The 12386-nt window shown below is 38.2% G+C and overlaps 1 protein-coding gene across 1 annotated transcript; it reads left to right on the top strand.

Moving 5' to 3' along the window:
• Positions 1–2298: 2298 nt before the first annotated feature.
• On the top strand, positions 2299–10790 carry LOC105567072 (FERM, RhoGEF and pleckstrin domain-containing protein 1-like). Its single transcript, XM_012021621.1, is given in 12 exon segments — positions 2299–5557; positions 5559–5592; positions 7154–7356; positions 7444–7533; positions 7667–8042; positions 8112–8221; positions 8372–8512; positions 8593–8747; positions 9679–9803; positions 9917–10077; positions 10188–10447; positions 10523–10790. Coding segments are annotated over 12 exon segments (1800 nt in total). The 5' UTR covers positions 2299–5488; the 3' UTR covers positions 10599–10790.
• Positions 10791–12386: the final 1596 nt, after the last annotated feature.

The raw sequence follows: 12386 nt of genomic DNA, 5'->3' as shown, positions 1-12386 counted from the left end.
CAGGTGGTGATTACAATCGCTGGACCTACACGAACGGATACGTGAACTCGCCGGCCTGGCAAATGCATTACCGCGTGAACCAGGTGCGTAACGTAATGGTTCACGCAACACCACGCACCCTGACTAATCGATTTTTACCGCTGTACCCACGTTGAACGGGAAGCCATACACCGCACACTGTTCAGGCTAAGAAAGTACCACGCTACACGGGCAGTGAGGCTCGCGCGAGTAGACGCGCGGCCGTACGCACCAGAGGATCGCGAAACGAGATCATTAAAAAAAAAACCAAGAAAGAGCAAACACGAAAAAAAAGAGCGCAAAAGACCAAAAAACCCGAGCGTACCAGCTTGTACTCTTCGTCCCTTTGCAGTTTCCTCGAACGTTAACACTTTGCGATCGTTTGATTTTCACGCGGCACCTTCGCGGTGTTGCGATTAAGTCTTGCGATTAAGAGGGAGGTAGGAAGCCGCGAACACTGTGCTCTCTCTCGTTATTGCAGCGTAAAACCTGTAAAAATTCTCTACTGTCGGAGAAAAGAAAAAGAAAGATCCAAAACTTAGCGTCTAGCGGCGCACACGGGGTGTGCAACATTATATGTGTATTAATACCATCAATGTATATATATATATCTGGACAATATGTATATTATATACGTCCAAGTCGCTCCGCGTGTACAGAAGCGCCACGAAATTCCCTATTCTTCTCCTGTCAGTATTCTCAGAGGATTGAGGTTTCGCCTATGTGCGAATTAAATGTCCCCTCTCGCGATTCCGTTTTCGCTTGGATTCTCGAACCACTTTTGTTATCCAGCTTCTCTCTCTCTCTCTCTCTCTCTTTGTTAGCATGTTTCTCTATGCTTCGTTAATTCCACTCCGTAGATCTCTCATCCTTAGATCTTAGACGCACTTGACTCCTCAGTCGTACCACGATATTTATTCCGAAGACTGTCACGTTGCTCACGATCTCAAAAGGAGAAGCGTCGAGAACATTTTCCACCGACCGAAATCTGATATTACACCGGACTTTCGTGTGTGCACAAGATATCTCTCTCTCTCTCTCCGGAAGATGTTCACTAATCTTGATACACCCGCACTGCACTCTTAGATTGTTGCAATTAAGTCTTCTAGAAACGCGGCAACGCGCTGTCTCAACGCTGTCGTTGAAGTAATCCCGCGACTCGAGATACCTTTCACGAACTGAATGTACCGTAACGGTTGTGTGACACGTATTTCCGATTGTACATACACGCGACGTCGCATCAGCCGAACTCGAAGGATCTCCATCATTTAACTCTTGCAGTTTGAAGCAATTCACCCTCGAAAACGTCACCCCCTCACATTTTTGCATTAGTCTGTACTATATATATATATATATTTAAAAAATAGTCTATTGTTCCTGCCTCCCTGCCTAGAGCGTGCGTAGAGATGTGAATTTTACTCATACGAACATATACGAAGTTACATCAATCGAACGATCGTGATATGGCACATTGATGGTACGCTACATATTTTTTACGAAAGGCAGCTCCCCAAAGATCGGCAAGGGGCACGAGATATCTTTCGAAGTGGCGTGTCGGGAAGCTTCGAGTGACGCCAAGAGAATGAGAGAAAGAGAAGGGACACGATCTCGCCGAGACGTCAGAAGTAATTTAAGCGGTGGAACATTCGCGGATCAGCCGCGACATCTCTCCGCATACCAAAATCGCAACAGTCTCGACCGTCTTTTACTGCCTTGCGTTAAGCTGTGATAGCGAGATAAAAAAAATAATAATAATCTGTCAATTTCTTTATTGTTGTCGAGTGGAGAAATAGCTAAGCGCGATCGTCAAACTCACATCTCTAGTTGCAGCGTGGTACTGAACGTTCCCGCATCTTATTCACTATTACACGTGTACACAAAATACACACAAATTTACACACACACATACACACACACACACACACACACAGCCAGACATACTCACTCACACACGCACACATGTTACACTTCTACGTCAATTATTAACTATTTAGGAACCTTTGGAACCATTACGTAGCGCCCCTGTCACGAATCACGAACGTATTTTGCCACCTGTCACAATGTCTCGTCACGTTAAACCCTAATCAATTGTGTAAAGTCCGTTTCTCGGTCACGCCACCATGCTCAATCAAACGTAATTCTTATCACAGTATCTTTGCAGTATGTGTATATGGACACCGTAAGAGATCATCCTCGGCTCTCCGTCCCCATTTCCAACCCCCCCCCCCAATTTATTCGAAGCTTGTACCATTTGCCCCCCCCCCCATGGAAGAGGACACACCCGAGATAGATATAAACAATTGGGAGACATTTTAAATATTATACCACCGTAACAGGGGAAGTTTCTCAGCGCTCTTTCCTACCTTTCAAAATCGATGATCACTCACGATGACAAAAGGCGCTGAACATTTCTTATTGTGGTGCTCGACGATTGAGAATTGTTTAAATCTCCCTCGGTGTTCGAAACGTAGAGTTCTCACTCCTATTAAACCCTCCCGACAAGTCGAGTTACCATATTTGACACATTACTATACGAATGTTTACGAATTTAGCAATAATGCCTGATGCCTGGGACGAGAAATTCGTAATTGATGGATACCCTTTAACCCCTTTGTTTTTACTATGAATTCTAAAGAGTCATCCTCCGTGCTTCTCAATATCGTATCTCGATAGTGGTTCAGGGGATCAATATATTAAATATAACCCGAGCGTGACAGCCGAACGACTGTTATGTATCGAGTAGTCAATCGCAGAGAAAACTCACAATGGACATATGTTATAAATAGTTGACCCTCTATTGCATCACGGTCGTCGTACGCAAAAATTTCACGTAAGTGTAGCGGAGCGTATTCGGTTTCATCACGAATCCTACTATTTATTTTGGAAGATTATTTTCGTAACATTGTAAAGAAGCCAATCTAGTTACGGAAAATACGTAGGTTTTAGTAATTTTTTGATACAGATTTGCTGTCTTGTATCTACAAAATTGACTGGCATCAAGAGAAGTCATGCAATACAGGGTCAATGATAATAATGGTAATTTGTGTTTGGCCAGATTTTGTTCCGAGTTGAAGGATTCAATGTAACTGCGATTTTATCCACTTTTTTTTCGAAATCTAGAGAGACTTGGTCTTAACATCAAGAAAGTTAAATCTGTGGCATTGAACTTTTTGTGTTCAAAAAGAGAAAGTATAAGATTCTGTGGAAGCTTGAAATTCTCTTCAGAACTCGTATCAGGTCGTCAAAATATGAACAATGGAGAAATCTCTGGCGAAAAGTTCAAGCGCTAATTTTCATAATACTCGGGTATTATTCAAATTCTATGTTGAAGCTCGTAAGGCAAAAACGAAGATAACTTTTGGCCGTTCATAACGTAGATGAATCGAAAAACACTTGATATTTTCTTGGCACCGTTCATTCAGAAACACGTTAATGGTACTTTGTAGTAATACAGGCACTTTGTACTAATCACCCGTAGAACGATGATAATTTTTATAACTACGGTAAAAAGAACTTTTCCAAGATAACATAGTGCCAAATATTTTATAAATGGATTCGTTGTAATCAGAGAGAGAATAATCCAAGTATACTTTAAGTTTTTCATCTTTCGCAAATTCTACTGCATGCACAAATATAAATGCACTTAATTTTCTAACTATTGGATATTAATGTGGTCCGATTTCCACATATTTCGGGGGTAAAGTTGGCCAGTCGTAGATTTATATAACGAACGTTTATGAATAAGCCGTTCATTAGCTATTCTTACGGAACTCTTTCTACTCTGATTCGGATATTTGTTGAGGATATTTGTCACGTGTCCAAAAACGTTATTCGGCTTTAAACCTTATCAAGGATAAAACTCAACATTTATATATTAAGCCGACAATTTTTTCTATATCATCGCAAATTACAACGCGCCAAGCATTGCGTTTCTACACTTTGATCTCTCAGTGTCAAACATTTTTATAAGACTGTCATTTTTAATAACAATGTGAAATTCCAGTAGGCTCGTGAAATATTAATTTACGTCACGCAGTGTTCTCATTGAAACTATTGTTTGTCTTCCAGTTTGTATTTTGCTAATTTCGACGTCATTTTTCGACTATTAAATACGCTTCGTCTCTTCCAATGGCTTACCAGACTAGCAATAAAAGAGTCCTTGAGAGAATCATCGACCGGACGGTAATCACACGTTGTTGTACCCAACGTAACTTCGAGCTCGCTCATCTTCCGTTTCCGGTCTGCAAAGACGACGTTACTCGCGTGTCAACTGACTTTTGCTTCGATTTGTGAGCGTTCGAAATATACAATGTCCGTATACGGAATGCCCTATCACTACCGGGTGTCCTTGTCACAGATATCCTCTTTTTTACTTTCGCCGTTTGACAGCCCGGTTGTGGGGTGGGAGAGTCTATTCTTTTCGTTCAACCGAAATTCAATTTCGTTTCACCGAAATAAAAAGCGGTTGAGAGAGGATATCTCCACTGACCTTCTTTCTCCCGATGCTTTTTTTCCTTCTTCGACAATGTAAAAAAAAATTGGCCGTTTAAATTTCATCGAACATCTTAAAATAGCTCCGCGACTTTCGCTGTTCTTCTCAGTTGCTCTTACGATATCTGTAGCTGAGACGACAATTGGTAGCGGTGGGACACCCTGTATACGCGCACACGCACACACGCGTATGCATGCGTAGGTACATATAATTGCGTACAATTAGGACCCGATTTAACAATCGGAACGAGAAGCGGTGGACAAGATAATTAGTACAGGATACACGTACGTCGAGGTGTCCGTCGTGTCGGCGTAACGCTCCCCTCATCCTTATCCCCCGTTTGTAATTTGTGTAACACTTTTTGATCGTTTATCGATATACCGTACTTGTTAACGCTATATATATAAAAAAATAAATATATAAATATATATATATACATAAAAAAAATATATCTGTTTTACGCGGTGATTCCCCCGGTTGAGATGCGCCGTCTCGTCGGTCGTTCGATATATCGACCGATTGTGTTCTAACGATATATATCGAGGCACAGCTCGATGGAGGGACGTGGGGGAATTACCGGCGTCCGAAGGACGAAGAGCGGTACTCCAAGCGTAGGGAATCTATTGTACATTGATTATTGATACATTAATTATGATAACAATAAATTATATACAAAGTCACATGTCGGATCTGCGTCAGTAATTTCACTTTGGTTTCCGGATCGAGCACGCTCGTTCCGGTTTTCTCTCTCTCTCTCTCTCTCTTTCTATCTTTCTCTTTTCGTTAAATATTCGTTCTCTCCCCACGTTCACGTTTTTCGTTATCAGTCCACGTGTGGTCGGATTGACATTTTAATTTCGGGTCCGACAGAGATTCGCAGCGAGCCATTGCTTTCTCTTTTTTCCTCGTTTTGTCCATCGATTTTTTTTGGCGAATTGAATATTGAATTTCCCCGTTTCTTCCCCCTCCCCGGATGCGATGTGGCCTGTCCTCTTCTTCTCATTTTTTTTTCTTTCGTTCTTCATACCGTATCTCTTTATCGCAATGCCCGGATTCGTCGTTCGACACGGATGACATTACGTGTGAGTAATCCCCTTACAATGCCTGTCTTAATTGTGGATATATTACGATTTCTTTCTCTTCGTCATTGTTTCACGATACGTCTGCTGAAGTGGCACAAAATCCCGCTTAGTCCGGGCTCTCTGTCGCATTTGCATAATCCGTAAACGAATCTGTGTGTACTCGTTATTTGAGCGTTGCAGCTTCGAAAGTTATTTGGGAAGTAAGAAGTAAAAAAAAAGTAATGATTCACCACGTACATTGAAAAAGAGGCACGTTTCCCCAAAATGCGCAAGACGAATGCACAATAGAGCGCAAGTATTTCGGGATCAAGGCTGAAAGTATCAAAATATCCTTGAAGTCATGTGCAATCTCGCTGTTGTATAAGCCTGGAAGTAATACGGCTATTAATTATCACGCTCAAAGGCCAGAGGAGTATGTTTTCAAGGCTCCGGAGATTCATGCAAATGCGTTGCCGGCCCGCACTCCGTATTTGAATGATCTTTATGTTATTACAGCCAACACAGAGTACTTACAGGCGGAGTAGCTTGTTCCTAGTTGTGCCGCATACACCTCTTTCTATTGTTCTCATTGCATTTTTTTCCGCCTTCCCCCTCGTCGGGGAAGCCGAACTTCGACCGGAGATTCTCTCGTTGCCGAGGAATTTCCGCTCGCCCGTTGCGAAGCATCGCGCGGCCTCTCGTCACGATGCTCCTTATTTCCGCATGCGATTTGCATCAGTGGAATAATGTAGAATGTTGCTACATTATGGATTCTTAACGTTAACTTCATCCGGTTTCCAATCGCCGTTTTATTATAGTCGGCTTATTACTTAGAGCGCCGTACTTTATAGACGTGCTTGGGCATGAATTTTCACAGGAATGAAACCGCGTACGCTAGCTTTAATGTCTCATTTGTTTACTAAAATAGCTTATCAACATTTATCTGCACCTTTCACTTGCATCACTGCCTTTGTACCGTAATCTGCGCAAAGAAGATTGGTCATTTTTGTTTATTCTTGAATGGAGAAAGCACGTATCCCACTGAGATTTTCGAAGTCACGGAGTATTATGCGTCTTTATTTTAAAATACATTGTAATACTTGTCCGCCTCATAACGTCACTTAATGATTATTGCTGACAATAAGATACGAGAGAACTCTTCAGAGTCTACGACAGAGATATTGAGAGTTTGGTCTTGCTGAACCAAAAGTAGCGATTAGTTGTTACGTATAAATTTCTTGGTGTCTATCAATACATCGAGAATAATTGTAGATTCACATGAAATTTTATAAACACTTGTTATAGATGTGCCACCGATTCATCGAATAATTTTCCCGAAACTTTATGTTGCATTTGAATCAGCCGTCGGTATTTATTTCCGATTCTGCAAAAATAAAATCGCAATAAAAACAACATAAATAGTGCACTGTAGCATGCGTGCCTATAATATATTATGTACATCGGATCTCATTCCCTCAGATGTTTCATCGACACCCCTGTTTCATCTCTTTATTTTTTATTTCTCCGTGTTTAGCGGAATTTCTGTTTCTCCCGGGGATGCCTAACTGATATTTATTTGCAGATGTCCAAGCCGCAAGGAAAGAGATATCTAATCAGCGGGAAAACAATAATTCTGTATACGCCGCTGAGAAATCGCCGGATAAACGGACGACGAACGGCGGAGTCGAGGTGAACATCGCGAGCATCGTAAATTCGCCGGATCTCAGCCCGGTAAAGAATGTACGAAATGGGGAAGCGGAGGAGGCGGAAGTTAGAAAAACGAAGGTAGGTTTGTCGTTCGAGAATACGGCTGTTGGTTTTAACGTTAACTCCGTAAGAACAGCAATAAAGAGCTGCTATTTTTCTGTTCAGAGATGGCCAACCGATAAAGCTTATTACATAGCCAAAGAGCTCCTCATGACGGAACGAACTTACAAGAAAGACTTGGATGTTATTAATGTGGTAAGTAAAACTGCGCTTTGTACTTAAAGCGCTGGAAACGCACTCAGTTGAAGCAAGTCTAGTTTAGAACCTGATCTAGGGAAGCAGAAAGAGGACTCGTAAATTTTAAGTTGTGACTTATATTTATGTGCAGTGGTTCCGCGAAGAAGTTTCTCGCGAAGTGGCACTAGAAGGGGAGTCGGTAGTCTCTCTAATCGAGCTACTCGCCGACGTGCACGGGCCCTGCCTGCAAGAAATGGAGGCACGGCTGGCACGCTGGGAGAGCAACGCCCGTCACAATATCGGTGACTTTTTGTACAATACGCTTTTAAACGTCCTGCCTCTCTACGACCAATACCTGGAGAACCTGATCCCGGTGTTGGAGAAAATGGAATACTCCATGCGAACGTCGCGACGCTTCGATCAGCTCTGCCGTGATTTCGAGTCGCAGAAGCATTGCTACCTGCCATTGACCTCATTCCTTTTGAAACCTTTACAACGACTACTGCATTATAACAGTATTATCGATAGTGAGTACGGGATCAGATTATCAGATTTGTAGCGCGTGTTCTTAATTTCTCAAAGTGACGCTCTTTTAGGACTATTGGATCATTATCCAAAGGATCATACCGATTTCGAAGATTGTTTGGCGGCGAGGGATAGACTCGGCGAGACATTGCTCGAAGGACTCACGATTATAAATCAAGCGGTGAGAGAATTATTGCAATTATTGTTTGGTATAAGAACTTGATAAATAAAATGAATGAAAAGGATCCATTCTTGACTGTATAAGTGCTTTTTTTCTTTTCATTAAAGTCAGTTATGTGTATTTTAATTTTTTAAAAATATGCCTTTGTAGGAAAATCTGGTGCAGTTATGCGAAATGCAGAGAGACATCACTGGTTTTGATAATCTCGTGCAAGAAGGTCGAAGGTTTATCAGACTAGGATGCCTGCAGAAATACAGCCGTAAAGGTTTCCAACAACGTATGTTCTTCTTGGTAAGTCTCTTACATATTTTTTTAATTTCTTAATAATGAGCGCGACGTTAATTGGTTTAATGTCGCATTTATTTTCGCAGTTCTCGGATGTGTTACTGTATACATTCCGTACGCAACAACCAACGCAATGCTTCCGCGTGCATGGCCAATTACCGTTGAAAGGAATGAAGATTCAAGATGCGGATAATAAAACTGGAACGGATTTCGCTTTTATTATCGATGGACAAGGAAATCAGTAAATATCAAATACTTCAAAATACGTACATTGTACATTATTACAGAAGTAATAGTAAAGTGTAAAAATACACTAATAGATATTAAGCGGTCGTTAAAAGGCCGTATCGTTATTGAGGAGTCAACTAGCTAAACTGATTTTATTGAAGCACGCGTGCTATTAATGACCTCTGTGAAGTTGGCACCTCACGTCTCAAAAAATCTTTTTTTTTTTTCAGTTCTGAATGCACCCCGAAGAGTTCTAGTGTTCCTTATCAATTTTAAAAATAGCTCTGGCGAATTAACCTAAAAAAGTTAAATTTGAAACTTGGGGATGCTAACTTTACAAAATGAAATCTCGAAATCAGCGATAACACTAAAAGTATTGGAAATATTTAATTTTGCCATTATGATTTCCTTTAGAATTCCCAATAGAACTGCTGGAACTGTTAAAAAATTTTCCTCCTTCGGGACTTGGAAATTTTTCGAACCGAAGTATGAAAAATCGCGAGAACTTTTCTAAGAATTCTAAAGGAAATCCTAATGGCAAAATTAAATATTTCCAATACTTTTAGTGTTATCGCTGATTTCGAGATTTCATTTTGTGAAGTTAGCATCCCCAAGTTTCAAATTTAACTTTTTTATGTTAATTCGCCAGAACTATTTTTAAAATTAATAAGGAACTCTAGAACTCTTCGGGGTGCATTCAGAACTGAAAAAAAAGATTTTTTGATACATGAGGTGTCAACTTCACAGAGGTCTATTAATGATAGCCGTCAGTACGGTTGCGACTTCAATTCGGACGAATATGGATGAGTGTCGTGTTAAAGATATCTTAAGGGTCAGAAATTATATTAAAATTTGAAGGAAATATTTTCAGTATTATATTATTAAGGTTTAAAGTGTGATAAAGTAAAAAAAGATATTAAATATAAATAATTTGATATTTGCAGGTCACTGACAGTTGCAGCAAGCAACGAAGAAGAAAAAGAGAGGTGGATAGAAGATTTGAACATGGCTATAACGCAGATCGATGCGTCAGACGCGAAAATGCCGTATTTAAGTTTAAAGTCTTGTAGTAAGTAACTGTTAAGGAATACAAAATCTGTACCGAGGGAAAACATATTTTCTCTTAATTTATTTTTTTAAATAAAAGACGATTTCTTTTAAGTTTTGTTTCTTGTGCAAAAGTTTTAGGTTCAGCCGACGAAGTGGGAGATAGTATAGGATTAGAAGTAGACCGCACTAGTTGCGGAGGTGCAAAGGCCTCACAACGTAGCAATACTACAGTTCACGTCTGTTGGCATCGTAATACAAGTATTAGTTACAGCGATCAATTACGAGCGTTTCAAGTATGTTAAAGTTCCGATTAATATTTTTGAATCACTGATACCTTGATCGATATACTTGGATACCTTACCTAAAAACTGATTAATAATGTTTCGTGTTTTTGCTATTTCAGAACCAGCTTAGTGGATTTCTTCTACGGAAATTTAAGAATAGCAATGGTTGGCAAAAGCTTTGGGTTGTGTTTACTAACTTCTGCTTATTCTTCTACAAATCTCACCAAGATGACTTTCCATTGGCTAGTTTGCCATTGTTAGGATACAGTGTTTCGACACCTTCGGAAAAAGATGGGATCAACAAAGACTTTGTATTCAAATTACAATTCAAGAATCACGTATATTTCTTTCGAGCAGAAAGCGATTATACTTTTGGGAGGTAAATATATCACAAGTCTTTGTAATTTTAAAGAGTCAAGATTTGTGAGAAATACAACAATAGATTTATTTTTAGATGGATTGAAGTCATTCGAAGTGCAACTCAACAGAGTCATGTGCCCACTAGTATGAATGGAAAAGAAGAGTACTAAATCTAAAATCTGCACAATTATGGAACAATTGTTAAGAAAAAATAGTTAAGATTATGGAGTTATGCTGCAAAGTGTGATTTTTTTAAAAAGATATATAATGAGAAAGTCAAAATTTCTGGCCTTATATGTATATCAAATCAAAAGAGAATCAAAAGTGGTGGTATCTTGAATATTATATCTAATAAAAATTGATTGTGTGATAGTTTTCTGGAAGAACAACTTATTTTTAATTACACTATGTTTTTTACTCTTAAACTATTCTTCTACTATTCTGCTAAAATATTGCAAGCATTTACTTAAAACCGAAATTTGATCGTAATTTTTAAGTTATGTCTTTACACTTAAGTCATTCTTCCAAAGAGAACTTCATTATTTTAAAGATAATTTTAAAGACAATTAAAAATTTTATACAAATGATATATAAAAATATAACGGCAAATACAGAAAATTATTTAGAGACGAAAATATAAAAAGTTTTTTATATAAGGACTTTTGATATGTGATTTATGCTTTTAATATTAACCTAAAAAATATAAATGAGTGATGGGAATCTCGATATTATGTCAAATTTATGGAGAATATTAATCTCCTTGAAAGAGAAAAAGATTAAACTATATACATACGTATATGTATAAATATAAAAGTATGTACATATCATATTTACACATATATTAAGTATCCACGTTAAGAATTTTTTTATATGTATCTTGAATAAAGCTTTTTTATATTTGTTCTCTTTATCGAACGATAATTGAATTAATAAGTTGCAATAATTATAGCAATAAAATATTTAGTAATATATTTTTAAACATTGCCTTTTAACAACAGAGGTTCTTGTCATGATTATATGTAATTTACTCATTATATATAATTGATTGCTACTATGCGATTATCATCCAGTATAAAACGTTATATAATACATAATGTTACAATTACATTCAAATATATTTACATTAATAGCGCGTTTTTGAAACATATTCTTTTGTAACATAAATGAAACTCAATGACAGTCACGAGGAATTATACATATTAGTATTAATATCGGACCAATTTTATAATCGAGTCTGTTTATGATAATTCTTATGTAAGACAATAAGACAATTTTGTTAATGCTTTTCCTTCTTATGCGATGTAATTTGTATTAGCGAAATGTATAAAGTAAGAAAATGTTTATGTTATAAATTATAGCTTTAAGGAAGTGCTTCTAAGTTTTAGTAAATGGTGCCATTGCGCTTTTTAGAACCAATCTATGGTGTAGCTTCTGCACAAAGAGAGACTGGGAGAAATTATGAGATAGCAGTATGTACTATATACATACTATATACACATATATATGCGCTATATTATAATATATTTTTACTATCTTTATATCATGCGACTATTTAAATGACAGAATTTATCATCCTTAAGCTTTGTCTAAATAATGAATCAAAGAGATGAGAGTAATCACTAAGTTAATCGTTAAGTTTGTTTGATGTATTTAGACTATATAAAAGTCTAAAACGAAAAAAATATGAGAATATATTGATTTATTGAATTACTCTTTATCAATGAGATAATATTCAAATAAATATCATTCGAATTCGTACGTAATCCACGGTGGGCCAAATACAGTATAACCGGAAAGGGAATTGATTCTACAGCTCAGAATCATGTCCTTCCCAATTGTATCGCATACTTCGGTTTCTCCTGTATAACATCGAGAGAGAGAGAGAGAGAGAGAGAGAGAGAGAGAGAGAGAGAGAGAGAGAGAGAGAGAGAGAGAGAGAGAGAGAGAGAGAGAGAGAG

This window comes from Vollenhovia emeryi, unplaced genomic scaffold (genome assembly GCF_000949405.1).
Source record: "Vollenhovia emeryi isolate VEMERY1.0 unplaced genomic scaffold, V.emery_V1.0 DF939141.1, whole genome shotgun sequence".
In the NCBI taxonomy this organism is placed as follows: Eukaryota; Metazoa; Arthropoda; class Insecta; order Hymenoptera; family Formicidae; genus Vollenhovia; species Vollenhovia emeryi.
The sequence above is the reverse complement of the archived record's forward strand: the minus strand, read 5'-3'. Positions and strand labels throughout refer to the sequence as shown.